At 36.8% G+C, this 21100-nt stretch overlaps 1 protein-coding gene across 17 annotated transcripts in view; it reads right to left on the reverse strand.

Moving 5' to 3' along the window:
• ADGRL3 (adhesion G protein-coupled receptor L3) overlaps positions 1-21100 on the reverse strand; it is a gene marked incomplete at its 3' end in the record, with an annotated part of 394935 nt that overhangs the window by 159776 nt on the left and 214059 nt on the right. For all 17 annotated transcript variants that reach the window (XM_083351852.1, XM_083351853.1, XM_083351851.1 and 14 more), the window contains one exon: positions 20549-20769. In XM_083351852.1, coding sequence (XP_083207978.1) covers positions 20549-20769 — 221 coding nt within the window. The remainder of the gene's footprint in view (positions 1-20548; positions 20770-21100) is intronic.

The following is a 21100-nucleotide window of genomic DNA, read 5'->3' on the forward strand; positions in this document are numbered from 1 at the left end:
ATATCAGTCTAAAACAGTTTCCAGAGTGGCACAGAAGCCTTATGCAGAAGTGGTCTGAGTTGTGTATTTGCTCTTGCAGGGAGAAGAGCTTCTCCCTCCACCTCCTCATCCTTTTTTTTAGAGGCATAAAAAGTGTTTTCAGTCTGAAACATATAATGCCATGAGTGTAGTACTGTGGCAATTCTACTAAGGACAGAATGGCCGCTTCAAACTCAAATTGCTTTGAATTCAAAATGTTGGACACTACTACATTTGTCTCTTAACTAAAACTGCAACTATATTAGGAAACAGCACTCCAGCCCCATGCACAGAAATGGCTCCAATGCGCATCCACCAATTGACTGTAAGATACAGGCAATTACTCCAAGCTGCAAAAAGCCCTAGCCTCCTTTTTGCAACAAGAAGAAGAAGAAGAAGAGGCCTGGAAGATCCAGAGCTCAGAAGCCAGGACTCAGCCTCCCTCCAAAAGAACCCCAGAAAGAATGGAAAAATAATTACAAACTGTTCAGACCAATCAGATCACACCAGCTTGATAATATCCCTATGCTTCACGGCTACTTTACACTGATGAATGGATTTTTATTTCCTAAATAGAATCACTGTATCCCATCTTGAACTGAATATATTTGTAGGGTAGTACAGTCATTCAGTTATTCAATCAAACATTCATTTTCAAATATATATTCTGTATAGAAATTTTAACTTGGTGGGATATACAATAGATCCAGTCTTGTCTGTCTGTTAAACAAAAATCTGGGGAGGACACAGATCTCAGAGTTTTGGCATTTTTTCTAGATGTTTTCTTTCATTCTAATAACATTTACTTACTTCTATTTTCTTTATGGGTGTAGATTAAGCCATAGTGTTATTAAATTATATTGGCTAAAACAACAAAGAAAGAAATTGGATGCATCAGTGTTAAAGTTTTGTGTAGAAGAGTTACAGTCTACTGAACCAAATGATTTAAGCAATCATTTATTTTTAAAATCATTATGTTAGGATAGCTTTAAGTGATTTCTCTTTCTCAACCTGTCATCTCAAAACCATTATCTGAAGAGTATACTCTCTTGAGGTGCTGGCTTTATTTAAAAGTTAGAGGGCATTTACAGGCTTTAGATTCCAGAATGCTTTGCTTCAGGCATGAAATATCAAACATTCATAACGTTGATATATGCTTTAATATGAAATGGATGGTACAAAAATATACAGTAGACCTGAACAGAGATCAAAATCATGATTTTGAGTTCATTTTATTCAGTTCTGTATTTTTGCTCTAACTTCTTTGTTCAGAAAATCCTCACTTTCTTTGTATTTGCTGCCATCCTTGTATGAAATAAATTTGCCTTCTATAATTTCCTTAACTAAATCTATAGTCCTCCCTCTCCCTCAAAGAAAAGAAATTCCAATGGTAGATCAGAGCTGAAACACTGATTGAAATGAAAGATCTCAGCATTGTTGATTGTTTTGCCCTCTCTACTTAGATCCCAGGAAAAATCTTTATTGTATCCCTTACAATAAACCACTTTTACTTAAGGTCTTATGATGGAAACTAGTTTTACATTCCTTGCTTTAGGTTATTCTGGGGAATAAAAAGAATTATCCTGGAAGAAGGCAATCAGGAATCACTTCTCTACCATTGCTAAGAAAATTACATGGAGTGTGTTTAAGCATATAACTATACTAAGCATACAATGGTAGTAAGCATACAGTTTAGTTAATTTATTTTTCAGCATTGAAATTATTTTATTCACAAACATGTGAGGAGGAGAAGAATAGGGTGAGAAATTTGCAGAATCTTGACCTAAAGAACAAAGTCTCCTGCAGAGAACTTATACTCTGATGAAATTACACTTTCACCAAGTCTTGGAGAGTGGTGGCTGCACCAAAATGACAGTACAGAGGCACAGAGAAACATCCAAATTCTAGAAAGGCTATCATAGATGTAATGGCTTATTTTTGGGGAATCAGGAACTCCTCCCAAGCAGACCATGTCCTGCTTCTGGAGAATTAGTTCTGGTTGGACTAGGATGAGGGCTTGAAAGCTTCCTTTATAACTTATAAAAGTTTCTCCCTGAGATCAGTTTGCTACTGGAACATCATCATCATCATCAATTTCATCATCATCATCATCATCATCATCATCATCATCACAATCATCATCATCATTCGCATCGGCCACCCAACCACTGGATTCTCAACATCAATATCATATCTTGTATATTTATTATGGGGAAAATAGGAGGTAGAAGCATTAAGAATTTATGTTACCGTAAGTTGATCAAAAATAAAAGGATAAAAATCAAATTGGTTACTAGTAAATAAATAATGGCTTCTCAATCATATACCTGAATAAAGTGGCTTTGTGAATAACTGATTCCTGCTAATATCTATATAACACCCTGCTACTTAGTTGTTAGTTATATCTTGTTTGTGTATCTTGACCTCTGGATTGTTCCTCAACCACAATTTTTCCTGCTAACTCTGCTGTGAACAAACTTGGACAATTCAATCCCAGACTGTGTGTGTATAAGCTGTAGCTTGTTAGTTTGTTGCCAGATATTTAAGACAGCAGAATTCTATAAACCAATTATATTTTTTAATTTTAGTCAACCTTTTATTGAAGTGATATTTGATTTTATACAGTGTGGATAGATATTTTTTTATTATGAGCACAGATCAAAATACAAGACAGCAGTTGAATGGCACATGTAATTTTCAATATGAATAGAAACTTTAGGATCTAGTGTAAGCACTATAGTCTACTCAGCTGTAAATTGGCACCTAGACTTGCAGTGATAGTAATAAAACCTAAGAATTTGGACTGTGATGTCTGGGACTTGGTCTACCAGAATTTATTTGATAAAGAAATCATGAGGATATCCAGGAATTTTCCTAATTATAAGCAATGCTATACTATTACAACTATTTTATAAAGTACAATACTGTAAGTAGAATACCCATGTTTTGCCTACTTTGCATTTGAACAACCTAATCATCTCAGACAGGTGAATGTCCAGTCTCCTCTTAAAAATCTCCAGTGATGGAGTGCCCATGATTTCTGGAGGTAAGCTGTTCCACTGGTTGATTGTCTTCACTGTCAGGAAGTTTCTCCTTAGTTCCAGGTTGCTTCTCTCCTTGATCAGTTTCCAACCATTGTTTCTTGTCCTGCCCTCTGGTGCTTTGGTGAACAACCTGGCCCCCTCTGCCCTGTGGCAGCCCCTCAGATACCAGAATACTGCTATCATGTCACCCCTATTTCTTCTTTTCCTTAAACTAGCCAAACCCAAGTCCTGTAGCTGTTCTTTGTATGTTTTAGTCTCCAGATGTTTGATCATCTTAGTTGCTCTTTTTGAATTTTTTTCAAACTCTCAACATCTTTTTTGTGATATGATGACCGAAATTGGATGCAGTATTCCAGGTGTCATCTCACTAGGGTTTTATAAAATGGTAATAATACTTTGTGTGATCTTGATTCTATGCCTCTGTTTATACAACCTAGGATTGTATTAGCTTTTTTGGTTGCTGTTGCACACTGCTGGCTCATAGTCAAGTGATTGTGCACTAGGACTCCAAGGTCCCTCTCACAGTTACTGTTTTTAAGCCAGATCTTGCCCAATTTGTATTTGTACCTCTGGTTTCCACATTGAAATTCATTTTGTTGGACAGAGCCCATTGTTCAAGATTGTAAAGATCTTTTTGGATTCCGAGTCTGTCTTCTGGGGTGTTGGCTACTCCTGTCAGTTTGGTGTCATCAGCAATTTTGATGAGTTCCCCTTCAATTCCCTCATCTAAGTCATTGATGAAGATAGTGAAGAGTACTGGGCCTAAAACAGACCCTTGTGGTACCTGACTGAGTATGGTTTGTTAGCCAACTACAGATCCATCTGGTGGTGATGTTGTCTATTCCATCTTTTCCTAGCTTACCAAGGAGATGCCTTACTGAAATGTAAGTATACTACATTGACTGTGTTTCGCGGATCTACTAGTTTAGTCACTTTATCAAAGAATGAGATGAGATTGGTTTGGCATGAACTGTTTTTAACAAACCCATGTTGGCTACTGGTTATGACTTTGTTTGTTTGTAGTTGTTTGCAGATCTGTTTTTTGATCATCTTTTCTAGGATCTTCCCAGGTATTGATGTTAAGCTGATTGGTCTGTAGTTTCCTGGGTCCATTCCCCCCCCCTTTCTTAAAGATGAGGACTACATCAGCACTTTTCCAATATTCAGGTATTTTCCTGGTGCTCCAGGATTTATGAAAGATGTGGTGCAATGGTTCTGAGATAACATCTGCCAGCTCTTTCAGAACTCTGGGATGTAGTCTGTTGGGTCCCTGTGATTTATATTTATCAAGGTTGGATAGGTGTTCTCTTACCATTTTCTTGCTTATTTTAGTTTTTGTTTCTGGTATGTCTTTTGCAGTGGTTTTTTTTTGGTGTGTTGGGCTATAGTTTCTTTTTCTGTGAAGATTGACACAAAGTATGAGTTAAGCAGCTCTGTTTTCTCCCTGTTGCCTGTAATCTCCTTGCCATCTTCTCTTTTTAGAGGGCCTACAGTTTCCTTGATTTTTTTTCTTGTTGTTAATGTGTTGGAAAAAACTTTTTTTTATTGTCGTTGATTTCTGTTGCAAGTCTTTGTTCATTCTGATCTTTTGCTTTCCTGACTTCATCTTTGCATGTTCTGGCTGTCTGCTGATAATTGGCTTTAGTTATGTGCCCCTCTTTCCATTTTTTGTATTTGTCTTTTTTGTCTTTTAGTTTGTTAGTGAGATCTTTGTGCAGCCATGCTGGTTTCTTCTTGGATTTCTTGTTTTTCTTTCTCAGTGGTATTGTGCTGTTCTGGGCTTTTGTGATCACATTTTTCAGGGTTTCCCATGCTTCCTGGGTTGTTTTCCCCTTTAGAATTTCCATCCAAGGTTGTCTCTGAGTTTGTATAAGTCGGCTCTTTTGAAGTTTAGGACTTTGGTTGGATTTTTTTTCAACTGCTAGCATTTGCATTATATTAAATTTCAGTATGACATGGTCACTTTTGCCCAAGGTTCCGGTAATTTCAATTCCCTCTATGACTTCTCTGTTTGTAAGGATTAAGTCAAGTATAGCTTTGCATCTAGTTCCCTCCTTCACCTTTTGGGTGACAAAGTCATCGGCTTGTTTGGTTAGGAATCTGTTTGATCTCCCGCTCACTGTAGAGTTTGTCTCCCAGATGATATCTGGATAGTTGAAGTGTCCCATTACTACTGTGTATGCTTCCTACATGCATTTGTTAACTGGTTGGCAAAGAGTTCGTTTATTTCTTCTGATTGGTTGGATGGCCTGTAATACACACCTATGTTAATGTCACTTCCCCCCCCCTTTTATATTGACCCATATACATTTTGGAGAGATGTTATCTTTGATCATGTGCATTTCTGCAAATATGTAGTGTTCTCTTACATATAGGACAACTCTCCCTCTCTTTTTGTAGAACTTTTTCTTTTCAACAATTTGTATCCATCTATCAGTCCATTCCATTCATGGGTTTCGTCCCACCAGGTTTCTGTAATGCCAACTATGTCATACCTTCCCTCATGTACTATTGCTTCTAGTTCACCCTGTTTGTTCCCCAAGCTTTGAGCATTTGTATATTAGCATTTAAGATTTTTGTGCCTGTCCATGGGAGTGTTTCCTGTGTCTCCTGGTTGTTGTTTCAGTTTTTCTTTTTTTTTCCAACTGCCTACCTCATTGTTTGCTTTGTTTTCTTGGGATTTGTGATTGGTTTTAGGTTCTAGAGATTCTAGAGATTGGTCACTCTCCCCCCTCAGTTTTAGTTTAAAGCCTTCCTGATGAGTTGGGCCAGTCTTTTTCCAAGTACATTTTCCCCTGTTTTCGTGAGATGTAGCCCACCCCTTGCCAAGAGTCCATTAAAATAGGAAATACAGTCCATGATCCAGGAAACCAAAGTTTTCTTGGCGACACCATCCCTTTAGCCAGTGGTTTAATTCTAAAATTATTTTTCCCCTCAATGGGTGGGGGCCTTTCGTTGGGAGCACTAATGAGAACACTACTTGTGCTCCTAGCTTCTTAACTTTGTTGCCTAGCTGTTTGTAGTCCCTCACTATTGCACTCAGGTTGTTTGTTGTGTTGTTTGTCCCAATGTGGTGGAAGAGGAAGGGGTAGTAATTTGTGGGCCTAATTATTTTGGTTAGGTTGTCAGCCACATCTTTGGTTTTTGCTCCAGGGAGACAGCATACCTCCCTTGATTGTATATTTGGTCTGCAGATGGATGGTTTTGTTCCTTTGAGGATAGAATTTCCTATTACCAACATTCTCCTTTCTTTTTGGGGGGGGAGGGGGCTGCAGTCTGGGATGCTTTTCTATTTACCTCAAGTGTGTTTGTTGATGTGGCTTTTTAGGGATATTTGAAGTGACTTTTTAGGGATATTTGAAGTGAACTTTTTAGGGATGTTTGAAGTTGTCTTTTTGCTAGGTGTCTGATTTTCTTGTTTGGTGTGTGTGTGTGTGGTCTGCATGTTTCCATCTAAGGCAGGGGTGTCAAACTGCCGGCCCGCGGGCCGGATGCATCGCAACAAAACCACGCCCACCCCATTGCCAGTAATGGGGAAAAAGCTCCGATACGTCACACGACGTCATGTGACATCGTGAGTTTGACATGTCTGGTCTAAGGGGAGAAATTAATTGGTCAGTTTTAGTGGGACTGTTTCTGGTTGGGTAGGGTTGGGCAGTGAAAGTTGGACCATAAGAAAGGCTGAGGACCAAAGAATTGAGGCCTTTGAACTATGGTGCTGGAGAAGACTCTTGCGAGTCCCTTGGACTGCAAGGAGATCAAACTGGTCAGTCCTAGAGGAGATCAACCCTGATTGCTCTTTAGAAGGCTAAATTCTGAAGTTGAAACTCAAATACTTTGGCCACCTAATGAGAAGGAAGGACTCACTGGAGAACAGCCTAATGCTGGGAAAGATTGAGGGCAATAGAAGAAGGGGATGACAGATAATGAGGTGGCTGGATGGAGTCACTGAAGCAGTAGGCGTGAGCTTAAATGGACTCCAGAAGATGGTAGAGGACAGGAAGGCCTGGAGGAACATTGTCCATGGGGTCATGATGGGTTAGACATGACTTCGCAGCTAACAACAACAACAAAGTGTTGGGCAGAGGGGCTTTGTTTGTTGTATGCTGTTTCTTTCTTTGGGTATTGTGTTTCCTTCTGTATGTGACATACCTCCATTTGTCTTCCTCCAAGAGTTTATTGGTAAGGTCAACTCCTCTGGGAGTTATTTGTTCATTGTTTGGTTCCATTTGGATGGAATTTTCTTTTGTATGCTGGGGTTTGGCTAGAATTGCTTCTAAGTGAGCAACTGGCAATCAGATACTTCATTGTTTTAACACATTCCTTGTCAAACTAGGGTTTTTCATTATAGAACCAAGGTGTGTCATTGTTTGATTACAAATTGTTACAAATGTGTGCATAGTCTTGTAGCACCATGACTATTGTGGTGCTTTTGGTGTGTGGAAATGGATATGCAAAAGTTAAATTATAAGGCTCTGTAAGGGGGGAAAAACTTTTCTCAACCACTTGAATATAAGATCTCATTTCTGCATTCAAATTTGGGAGGGACAAATTCTCCACAAACAATTTCCAGACAGATGATGACTATTCATTTTGAAGCAGTCCTAGAAGACACCATTGAATATTGAACCTTTCATGGCACTCATAGTAGCTCCTGGTCAATCCCCACTTTCAGTAATTTACATCTAAAAATATTTCATTTATATTTTTAGATACAAATTACTGAACGAAGGAGCCTGCAAGAAAGCTGCATATCTTATTTCACTAATGGGCTACAATGGGATACCTTTTGTTTAGTTGGGGCAAATTTGGGTAATGGAGGCACTGGAATCATTTAAAATTTATATTTTATTATGCTAAACTAATTTATTTTATTATGCTAAACTAATCAAAATAATAGAATAGGAACATACAACAGCTTTAAAGAATCAATACAACTTCAAAATTGGTAAGTATAGCCATTTTATGAAATATATGTGTATTTCTCAAGGGAAGCTGAGAAATTATGTTATCAATGTAGGTTCAATATCAGCAGGCTTAGCTAGGCAAAGTTCTTGTTTCATCTCCCTTTAATACTGTATGCCAGAAAGTTATTTCATTTTCTCTTATTTATTCATATGTGCACCCAGCCAAGGATTATACTGTAATATAGCAAATAAAGTAGATACATTTTATAGATACTAGGTTTTAAAGGATTAGTTAACTAGACTAGGTTAGATCAAATAGTTTCTATACCTATATTTTTATGCTATTTTAAATTTACTTATTTATTTACTTACATATGCATAGTTTTTCTCTTTTTTTGTAGTGGTCACTGACTGTAAAAATGTTTGTTCAATTTGTACAGCAAGTTAAAATTTAAAGAGAAGAACCTTACCCTAGTATTAAAGTCACCTCCTATAGCTGCTAGCATTTCCAGGGAATTGACTCATAAATTTATTATCAAATTTATGGGCTTGCAGCATCATTCTTTAATAGTTGGATAGAGATAGCAGAAAGAATATACACAACACAATTATTAGTAAAAGGCAGCAGAATCTAAGTGTAAATCATGTAATTACTTCACAGTTTTTATATGGAGCTCTTTAGCATGTGACATTTAGGTTTGGTGGAAATAAAAGTAGCAAATCCTTGCCTGGCATTTCTCCCACTTTCATTTTGTCTAAAGAATATCTATCCATCTGCATTTTGCCTGACATCAGCTTCCTGGACAAAGATAAGCTCAAATTTAAGACTGCATTTGGCCATTAACCCACTATATGTCAGGAAACAAGCAGAAGCTTTCTTCTGAAGACCTTTATTAAAAAGGAGGGAACTGGGTTGCAGAATTTGAACACAAATGTCAGTCAGGGGGAGCAATTATGGTACAATTGTTTTATCTGAGCTGCAGAAAAACAAACAGCCATGGCCTATGACTCAATGCATCAGGAATTTCATTCCTTGGTTTCAGAAGGTTAAATCTCTTTCTTGCCTTAGGGGTTTCTAGGTTGTTTTTTCACAACAATATTGATTTCTTTTCCTGGAATGGAACTATGTCGTAAGCTCTTGGCACTAGATGGCTTTTGATCTTTCATTTGATTTCATTTGATCTTTGATTTCATTTACAGGTTTGTGCTAAGGATGAGAATTAATGTTGAATGGAGTCTCTGCTGTATGACTATCATCTTGTTTATTTACAATAGTGGTGATTATCTATAGCTCAGGTATAGGATGAGGGTGAAGGTTCATTCTCCGAGCTTGTGGGTTGCTTTCTGAACGTTCTTGACACACCCACACTTGACCCATCACAAGACCTACTGACTACAGGAAGTCCTTATAAACAGAAGAACACAGACACCTAAACTCTGCTGAAGTTTAGCCTGGTAACAAAATGTGCAGAAAGCAATCCACAAGCTTGGATAACCCTCATCTTGTTTCTGTTTTCATCAGGATTAATTTCACTAGGGAGGGCACTGGGAGAGTCTAAGGGTCAAATGTGAAGCTCATTGCCATATACTCCATGGCACTGACTCCACATGCTCCAAACAGCTGACTTGTTTCTTGAATCAATGCTCTTTTTCTCTGCTTTATTAAATCTGGAAAGTTGACAGATCTGAATCAAAAACCCCTCCAGAATTCAGCAGATTACCTTCTGACGGAGATTTCCTGGTAAATTACTTCTAGTCTGCTCCCAATTAATATAATTACCACTAAGAGCAATTTGCTTGTGTCTGATCTCATTGGGAGATGTTTTCTATATCTACATTCATCCTCGAGAGAACTTTTTCATTTTGCTTTACTTACATAGGATTCTTAATGTATTTATATTTGTTTTTTTATGTCTCCTACATTTGAACATATGACCTTAAAGACTATATTTGCAACAAAATTGGGCAGTAAAGGCTGCGATGGTGGGATAATCCTGAAAAACAAGGGATCATGCCATCTGAAATCTCCACAAGCATTCTTTCATTATTAGAAAGAAACTGTTCTGTACCAGCCTGCTACCGGCCCTGCAGAAAAGGCAGGGACAACCCCTCCACAAACGGCAAGAGGCTGGAATTACGCCTGCCAAATTTATTGCAACAAAAACAAACAAGACACAACCAAGAAACAGAAGCTTAAAGAAACATGAACCATCCGAGCGGTTGCCTTCAGCAAACCAGCCCTCCCAGACATTCCCCTTATATAGAGTTCAGGGCGTGGCTTCTCTCTGCCTCCTTCCAAGAAGCCCCATTGCCTTCCTCTGTTTACTCCTAATTGACTGCCTCCTGCGTCGGGCGTCCTTGAACAGGGCCAGCTGTGGGTCATCTTCATCCACACTGTCAGGCTCACACAGCTGGGTCTCCGTGGTGACCAAGTGGGAGGGGCCTGGCTGAGGGCTATCATCAGCAAGATCTTCAACCCCCTCAGCAAGGTCTTCAACAACCCCCTCCTCCTCTGAGTCGTCCGACCCAACTGCCGAACCCACAGGCTGACCCTGAATCACAACAGAAACTGGGGTGGTAAAGCATACAGTAATTGCTTTTAAAAAAAACAACGATGAAAAGCGCATCCCCCTTTTGGGTGATGTTTTCTATTTAATTGGCAATAATTCATGAATTTCAGATTGATTACTTCTCTCTTTCTTTCATCTATTCACTCTTTTACCAATGCTTTTTCTTCTGCCATTATATTATTTAGGTCTGTACCTTCCAGACTATTTGTTTGAAAGGTTTTGTGGAAATGAATACATTGGGAGAGTGTGGATATGGTTTAATCTTGGCATTCTTGTACACGCTCTAGGCAATTAATATATCCTCTTTTTGTCCTTCCATTTTTTTTCTGTCACATTTAAGCAAGGACATCATACTTATTAGGAGACAGAAAACCCTTTAACCCTTCCAATCATTAACGGTGTCAATTTCAAGCTCATTTGCCACTCAGGTGAAAGCTTGTCCTATAATTCTTCTGGCTTTTGTTTTGCTTTCAATCACTTCAAACATCTCCTGTCTCCAAAGTCGGAGGGTTCAGGCTTACATTTCAGAGGGCAAGACAAAGGAAGGGCATGCAATTTTGTAATTGACACAGGATTGGCACATGAGTTGATGAATAAGATTGTAGGCGTCAAAATAAATCTTCTTAAATTCTTCCCCTGCCCATCACTGTGGAACCAATCTTCATTTTGCTGTTAAATTCAGGTCCTTGATTTTTTTTGCTCTTGTTTATTGCATTTTAATGTTCATTTGAAATAAGTCTTTCCTTGGCCAGTATTGCAAACTTGATCTTTAAGTTTTTGCTGCTTTCATATCTGATGGAACGCAGTATGGCAGAAGTACATGTTTGCTGCAATTTGGTTTTTCTTCCTGATTTGTGCTGAGATGGTATTTATTTATTTATTTATTTATAATGAGACTTGTATGCCACCCTATGTCCTGAAGGACTCAGGGTGGCTAACAACAATAAAATACAAATAAATACAAATATTAAAAAGAATTAAATTGTGTCAAAGTCACAATTTAAGCTTGATGATTACCTGTTTCCAAATAGCACTTCACTCAACTCTCCATTTCAGTATAGTATCTTAATTGTCACCTTGGAATAAGCACCTTACTACAGAGTACTCTTTCTTCAATGCTTTTATAAGAAAGTCTGGATCAATTTGTCCTTCAGAAAGACTAATTATTATTATTATTATTATTATTATTATTATTATTATTATTATTGTTGTTGTTGTTGTTGTTGTTGTTATTATTATTATTATTATTATTATTATTATTATTATTATTATTATTATTATTAATCCAGTACACTTATTTCCTGAATGTAACTTTGCATAATAATTATTGTACATATGTTAATTTATAAACATAGGTACAAATTTAGGCTAACTTTCACAGGTACAAACAAAATGGGGCCACCACTGGTTGTTCCACTGAAACTCTGGCATCGCTACCTAGAGCTAGGAAAAAAACCTCTCTCAGACAGTAGTAGAAGACTGGACTATCAATTTGTACGAGTACAATACCAGTATTGTACAATACCAGTACAATAGTACTAGAATATCAAACCAATGTTTAAATTAGTACAAAGCAAGTGACTGGTCGCATTTGTGCCAAACAAGACTAGGCTATAGTAAGGTTAGACTCTTTATAATCTGGTAAGATTTTTCTGGTTCCACTTTTCACTCATCATCAACTGGAATAAATTGCTGCTTCTGAACATGTTGAGTCTTGTCCAGCATTTCTTTCCCAGAGTTTTTTTCCTCTATCTATGTCAGCTAGCTACTACTTGGCCCTGCTAGCAGTCAGGGCCATTTATTGATCAATGTGATTGAGATAACAAGTACACTACAACTGGGAAAAAATGACATTTTCTAGGTGCGGAACACAGTAATTCATGAAGGGTAGTTGGCACAATAACAAAGAATGAATTAACTGAAGGGCTTTCTAAAAATATGTTCTCTTTATAGATGGGAAATGCTACCTTAAAAAAGTAAAAACAACTGAAACATTCTGCACACCTGCCTTTCATCACGCCAAAACTAAATTTGCTATAAAATCTTTGCAAATTTCTATAATAATTAGAAATGCTATCAAATATTTAGACTATAAAGAGTTCTGTGATATTTCTGTCACAGAGGAAGAATAAATTAAATATATTAACTAGCAAGCCAACCTAGGGTAGATTAACCATCTTCATGCTTATAGAAAGCTGAGATTTCCTTCAAATCACAGCAAAAATAACAAAGTGGCTTTAAAACAAAATCTGTTGCTAACATTCTTCACATAGAGAACCAGCATGTGATAAAAAATTAAATGTGTACAAATTAAAATCTTTAGCAATGAAAATAAAAAACCAAAACCTATGAGTGGCAACATTTTGCCAATCTTGTTAGAGAACCCTATCTATGAAGACTACTGTGTTGCATTAAGAGCAAGTAATTTTGCTCAATTTATTGATTAATTTTACCTAAATTTGCATTTTTGATAAGTATTATGAACAAAATTGAGATTATAGCACTCAAACCAGATTGCTTAGTTGTTTTGGTTTTTAACTATTTTTAGCGTTAAGATAATGAAATGAATAAAGAAAGAAAATAAGATGGAACAAAAAGGAACAACTGCTAAGCATGAATAAAAAGTATTGTGGGAAAACTTTTTAGTAACACATTCCTCCCTTCCCTTTCATTTGTTTCCCCAAATGACTAACCATAATTTAGATAGTTACAGTTTACACTGAACATTATACTGAACATTAAAGCGTTCTGCTTAAGTATTTTCATCTGTTATTTTTAATTGATCTCATAATTTTTTTAGAAACCATATTCCAAATGTTTAAATTTGCCCTGAGGTGTAGTGTGTGTTATTTAATGGAACCATTCCTGCATAAATTTAGTTAAGCTCTTATTACGAATTGCCCTTGCTGCATATTTTGGTTTCCCAATCTGATAACTTTGGCAGATTGTTCCTGTTTCTAATGTTGTGCCAACGTTGTTCTTGCAGCTATCAACATATATCTTAGTAAATTGTAATACTTTTCATTTATGTTTTCTGGATTTATTCCTAATAAAAATCCTTATAGTTTTAGTTCAAATGTTACTTTTAGGATTTTCTGAATATTATAATGATATCAGGACTTTTGAGGTTTTTTTTACACAATTACCACTTTCTTCTTCTTATTATTATTATTGAATTACCAATGTTTGTCATTAAATGATCTGTGTATCTAAGTTATTATTGACAGAGTTATTTACCAACTGCAAAACAATGTATGCCATTTTCCCCACAAATTATAGCTTTGCGTAATTTTTATTGAGTTTTCTATAACCTTCCTGTTTTTCTTTTTTAAAAATTATTTTTATTGACAGTTTTACAAATAATTTCAAAACTAACAAACTAATAAAGAGTAAAAACAGTAATGAAAGAAAAGAAGAAAGAAAAAAGCAAGAGTGGAAAGAAGGAATAAGAAATAGGAAGAAGGTTCAAATTTCCTTTGCAGCATATATAAGTATGATTTCAAATTCACCTCTTACTCTATGATTACAAAAGAAAGAGCACGGTTCTATTGTCCATTTTTTTCTAATCATCAAAACCACAAATAAGTGCAACTTTTCTGCTTTATGCAAAAAGGCTATAAGGAGTTTCCAGTCAAGCACAAATGCAAATACTGCTTCTTTTTTTATCAGAGAGGTTAATTTAGCCATCTCCGTAAGTGCCATCATTCTTACCAACCATTCCTCCTTTGCGAACTCTTGCTGTTTTTCTTTTGTGAGCAGTTCTTTGAAGTTTTGCATTCACTTTATCATTTTTTATTTGTTCTATGTTATATTTCAATAAGTTTATACATGTCCTAGTCAATGATCTTATTTTTAAAAATAAATATTCCAAATTCTGTCATCTTCCTCAAAGTCCTTCCTTCTTTCTTGAGGTCACTTTTTATTCTCCCAGAAATTTGTAAACCATGGTAAATTTCTACCTTCACTGAACAATTCTTGCTTGTCTTTAAACTATTTTCTACATGTAGACGCACCATAGTGACACATGGGATTAAGTATTTCTTACTGTGGTTGTCCCTGAAGTTTTTTAAAAAATGATGGTGAAGGTAATGGTAGAGCTGTGGACTTAATCTTGTTTTTAGAAAGTTCCGTATTTTTTAAAATCAAACTTTATCTTAAATGGGTATCTCTTTAAAATTCTTTTCTCCTTAGCAAACCAGCTCCTTCTACAATTAATATTCTGCTATTTGGAGATTTTATCCATTTCTGTTATCTATAATAAACAGCTTGCACAGGTATGTAAAATTTAAAATGAGGAAATGCTAGTCTATCTCTTTCTTCTGAATCTTGCAAAATTTTTGTTAATTATTATTATACCTTCCTATTAACTGCCAATCTTCAGGTTTTTGTCTGAAATTTGAATAGATGCCATTTAAAATCGTTCATATTAGGCAATATATTCATTTTTACTATAATAATGAGTCCTAGCCAAAAACATTTTAAGATCTTTCATGTTCTAAATATGTTTTTTTCTTTTCATAAATTCTTACAATTATTCTGAAATAAAGTATGTCTTTGCTACATCCTGCATATAAGGTCCCCAAATTTCACTGGGTTTTTGTTGTTGTTGTTATCTCACAGCCAGGCTTTTATCACAAACTGTTCTTCTTCTGGTGTTAAATATCTTGTTATTAGCTTTGTTTTCGTTTCACTGATGTTGTATACAGAGAATTTAGTGTTTTTATCCGCTGTATTAGAGTGCTCTGTGGGTTAATAATGGTAATGCTACATTATCTGCAAAGCATTTCAATTTGTATTCCTCTCTGAATTTTAATCAATTTTAATATTTTAAACAAATATTTGTTGAGTCTGTGGTGCTTTTGAGCCTAATCATTTGCATGCAGATGTTTCATTACCCAACTAGGTTTGCTCAGTTTGTATACAATAGTTTGCCCTGCCAGTGTTAATGGGGATGTGGTTTTCTCCCTGGCAGTTCCTTGATTAGGGTTTTCTTTTCTGCTTGATTGTCTGGTGTTAATCCCTCCTTATCTGGGTGTTGTCTGCTGGACAGAATGTGTTCTGCTTTTCTTAGCTTTTCTATTGCCTCATTTCAATGGTGTGTACATATGGTTTATTTAATTTTGTAAATTTATATTTATATAAATTTATATAGCCACCCTTCTCACAAAACACATGACTATGTGTCTATTGATGGCTGATTTGTTTGAATGCCAAGCTTCCAGGAATTCTTTGGCATTTGGGGATTTAACTTGATCTAGGATGCGTACAGTTTTGTAGTTGAGTCTATCCATGTGTTGTGAGATAAAGTAGTTTTCTTTGTGTCTTCTGGCTGCTAGTTAGCGTTCATGGAGGACCTATGTCTTACCTAATGGTTGTTACAGTCCTTACAGTGTATGTTATAGATCAGAGGTCCCCAAACCTTTGGGCACCAGGGACCAGTTACGTGGAGAGAGGTTTTTCCGTGGACTGGAGGGGGAATGGTTTTTTGTGCTGCCTGCATCCTGTGGATGGGTCTTTCCTTTTTTGTGCGGACTGGTTGCTGGCATGCTGTGGACTGGTACTGGTCCACAGACCGGGGGTTGGGGACCCCTGCTATAGATGATTCCCATTTTTTCTTATTGGAGTACTGGGACTTTTGATTTACTTAGGATGCCTTGTGGTTGTAATAATCTGTTGGTTTGTTTCTGAGATGTTTTTGATATGTTGATGTGTAGTGTTATCCTTTTCATAGCTTGTATTGTTTGTTGTGTAGCAGGTTTGAGTGATCCGGCACTTCTTGATAAATTTAAGTGGGTATCCATTTTGCTGGAAGATGTTGTATAGGCACGCTGTTTCTTTTTCTGGTGTTCTGGGTTGTTGCATTTGTAGGTCTGAATACAGTGAATATAGCTCATCTTGTAGGAATCAGGTTCTTACTTTGGTAATGAAGCACTTGGTTATTCTAGATTTTTGATATATTTGTAATTGCAGTTGTCTCCTCTACTGATGAGAATATCCAGGAAGAGTAGTGTTATTATTTTCTTCTTTCCTTGTAAATTTGAAGATGTTGATTGTTTCATGTGTCTCTTCCAGTTGTTCCTTTGTTTGTCTGTTTGAATCTTGTGTACTTAAATTTCTAAACAATTACAAATAATAAGGAAGAAAGTATACATCCTTGCCTAGTGCCTTTGTTTTTTGGGAAACAAGGGAAGAGTATTCCAACAGTAATATTTGCTGTTTGCTGGTGATATATATTTTCCATCCAGCTCTTAAAATCTTCTCTTGCATTCACTTAATTTAAAACGGCTAATAAAAAAGAGCACTGCAACCTATCATAAGTATTTTTGCATCAAAAATATTACTGCCACTTCGTTTTCTTATTATTGATGTGCTCTAACAATTTATTATACATTGGCTATTGTTCATCATTTTTCTCTCAGGAATATAACCTAATTGGTTCATATGTATTATTTCTAAAATATAATTTTTCAAATGTTCAGCTAGTATTGTGGAAAATAGCCTGTAATCAATATTCAGAAAAAATATTGGTCTTAACTGTTAAACATCTGAGTTGTAACTCCCAGTGCTGTTTTTGTCATAGAATGCACCGGAACGGCATTCTGGCACCCTTTTTTGACGGAGTTTGTGGAACTAAAAAAAGTTCAGTCAGACCTTCCAACTTTTCACGAAAAAAAGAGTTCTCGCAAAGAGTTGGAAGGTCTGGCTGACCTTTTTTTAGTCCCACAAACTCCGTTTCCTTGCAGCAGAAGAGAAACGCACTAGAGCTGAAAAGCAGGTTAGCAAACAAATGCTTTTGGGAAGAGGGAGGAGCTGCACCGGGAGGAGAAGCGGCAGAAAATGGGGCTGCCATTTCCAGAAGGAAAAGGGGAGACGCAGGTCAATGCAGGGCAGCAAGTAAGTGCTGTTCTCTGCTCTGCATCCCTGCGCAGAGCTGCTGCGTTCTCCATTCTTTGTCAGACAGGCGACAAAGGACTGGCGGAAGGAGGCAGCAGGGGAGGCTTGTGCTGTCCGGTCATGGCGCAAGCCATGGGAGAGTTGGCCGAGGACAAGGAGGTGGCAGCTGCGGCCAAGTATGTGTTCTGTGGGGCAAAGCTTAAAGAAAGCCCCTCCAGTGGCGCACAGCGGCAGCGGAGCGATTCACCATCACTCCCCCCTGGCTCTGAAGCGGCACGGGGGGACCTGGTCTACTCCGCCCATCCCATCCGCTGTAGCATGGCAGTCTAGCTCAGGAGGGGAATGAAAGGTCGCCGATCAAGGAATGCCCTGGCCCGGAGGTGGGGGGAGGCTGAGTTCTGGCACCTTTTTTCTTACAAAAAAAGCACTGGTAATTCCTAAGTATTCAGTCATGTTTGCAGTGCTGAATTAAGATTGCTTGCTGTCCTTTTGAGTAATGTATCTTTTATCTTGAACCACAATATGGCTGACAGGCATAGGATGGTTATTGTTCTACTGAATTTGGAAGGAGGTTTTGTTTGGTTCATTTATTTTCTTGTACTGTATGCAATTTCTAATTTACTACTGATGAGCCCTGCTTAATGAACACTTTTTCAGCAACTGAACTTACAATGGCATTGAATGAGTGCTATTTGTGACCGATCCTCATATTTATGTTGGTTGCAATGGCCTGCAGTCACCTGATCACCATTTGTGACATTTGCCAGCTTCTGACAAGCAAATGATGGCCATGTGACATCCTTGCTTAACAATTTGTGATGGTTTGCTTAACAACAGCAACTGAACATTCCAGAATTTCTATCATTGTGAGGACTACCTATAGGGTAAAAACAATCCCAAAATGTAGACTGAATTTTGATTTCTTTTGAAAAATACAATTTTCTTCACAAACATGGTAAATAAATCTTGAGGAGTTTTTTTTTAAAAAAAGAATGTAGAAAAAATAAAACTAACAGAATTGTGACTTGGTTTTTTCCAATTTATTTTCATTGCAAGCCTTGCTCACTGCTATCTGACAGGCCAAAAATGTGGCAGCAACTCTAAATCATATTCAAGTAAAGTTTTTTTTTTCCTTACAAAATACCCTAAAAAACCACATTGGTTTCTGCCTAACTTGATAAATAATCTCTCACCTTTCAAAGTAGTAACATATAGTAACAACAATTTAAGAATCTTTGATATTTAAATATTTAATATTTAAAATAGGAGCGATAGCAAGATATTGGATGGATACTTTGTTTGTCACTGAGCACTGTCACAAATCATAAATATGAGTACACATAGAATTTGCGAAAGCCTATTTAATCTAGTTATTAATCCAAAGCTTTACACTGTGATCTTTCATCCATGTTCTGTTTGGGACAGAATGACCCCTTCACGATGTGCTGAGAGAATGTGTTAAACAGGCTGAAGAAAGTAAAGTTTGAGAAGACAATTTCTAAGGGCAATGAGAATCAAAATATTGCAGATGCTTTGCATGACCACTAGTTTCTAGACACTCACTGCAACAGGGCCTGCATGAAACAAGGGCTCTACAAGACTGAAGGTTGGATGCTCCATTGGGCAGACTCTTGAGACCAAGAACTTATAAAGCATTTTAGCAGAATGGGGAAAAAATAATCTGTCCACAGTATCCACCTTGTCTAGACCCTGAAATCTCCTCTTCTCCTGCTCAGTAATGTTTCAACATATTTCATCTCTGCTAATATAATACTGAAATGTGCTTATTCTCTTTCTATTTTTGATTTCAAAAAGTTACATAGTGATTTAACTAAATTCTCAAATTTCTTATATAGAGTTCACATATATTAAAATTAAAGCCATGCCACAATTTTCTAGCTCACAAAGTCCACAGCCTAGTTTTGCTTGATCTCCACCACAGGTGCAGACTAAATACCTCAGAGTACAAATGGGGTTCACGTTACTTCTTCTCAACAAAACCCACAATCCCATTTCACAGAGAAAATTGGCAAAGTACAAAATAAATATCTGACAAGGACACCAGAGGGGGTCAGATGTAAATCTGGCTGAGCCATAAAGATTGTGATTCTCAACTTTAAGAAAGGGACCCTGAAATGTCTATGAGCCAAGATATCAGCCAAAAGTGTAACCAGTCTCCTACTCCTCTGTAAAGAAAGAGCTTTTGAGGCTTTTCTGTGTTCTTAGCCAAATAATGAACAGTCTACCAACAAATAACATATAAAATGCCTGGCCAAAGAAGAGGTTTTTTTTAAAAAAAGGATATTCTGTAATAGGAAAGGATTGCTTGTCATCAGAAACACTTAAGAAATTCAGGTTTTTGGTGTCCATGTGATGGGCATTAATGTGTCTACCCCGAAACAAAAGGATGGAGTTGTAATACATCTAGAGATCTGTTTTAGAAATATCCTGCCAATACATGCAGGAAAAATCCTTCATTAATAAATTCATATTGCCAAAAGAAGGGTGGAGGCTAAGATTCAATACTGTTGTGCCCATTTTAAAGAGTGGGCAAAATGATGTCTGAGCACCCCTGAAGAGCAGTCCAATGTTAGTTCTGGAGACAGCAATTCTTAATATATGGATATCATACTTCTAGAGCACTAAAATGACTTTTTTATTGCTTTCAACACACAGCATATAATTTCTACCCTATTTAACACATTGGTGGCTTTGTGTAATGTAATTCACAGATGTCAAAATGTTCTAATAAATGACTAATGATGAGTGATAAAATCTGCTTTAAATTATTCATCATATTTTGGAAATTAATACAAAGGCCTGTTGGTTAAAAAAATAAAACTAGTATAGAGATAGAACTGCACTGCTCCCTTGGCACAATTTGTAGTTAGTCCATATTTTTGATATTTGTATGTTCCAGGCTGTCTTAATCTTGGGCACATTTTGATTTCTCTAAAATGGAAAATGGCTCTTCCACACAGTCTATAAACTTACCTTTACTAGAATGCCTATTGTGTCTATTTATTTACAGTTGTCTCTGTTAGTCCATATTCACTCCTACTAGTTTTTCAGATTCCCCTCCCAAACCACAAATTGGACACAAAATGAAACTCACACTTTTCCAGTGCCATAACTTTTGTAGTCTACTACTGCCGAAACAGCTACAATTACAGCAGGCATGCCATAGCCAACCAAATAGAAGTATTTTCTACGTGAATGTTCACTCTCGAAGACTTCCACCAACATTATGTAGAGCTGTACTCCTTCCAAAAACATCCAAGTGAAAGCAGAGAGGAAGAAGAAATGCAGGAGAGCAGCAAACACAGCACAGGCTATCTGGGAGAACAAAAAAGACAAAGTAGAACAGTAGTTATGTGTGTGTGTTGATTAAGGGTGGATGCAAATTATGTAGTTAGATGAGCCTTCTGCTGTTTACATATTAAACTGGAGGTATAAATGTATGGAAGGATCTTGTGATTTATTTATTCTTTATTTTCAGGATTCAACCATTTAATTATTGTTGTAAAGAAAAATGCTGTCATACCATTATGATATCTTACACGTGTGTATGTGATACAGTTAAACTAAACTAAAGGAAGGGGAATCAACTGTCCAAAGAGCTGAAGTATAACCAATATTTTTCAGGGTTGTTCTAATTTTGTTTTGT

Source organism: Vipera ursinii (genome assembly GCF_947247035.1).
Source record: "Vipera ursinii genome assembly, chromosome: 2".
Classification (NCBI taxonomy): domain Eukaryota; kingdom Metazoa; phylum Chordata; class Lepidosauria; order Squamata; family Viperidae; genus Vipera; species Vipera ursinii.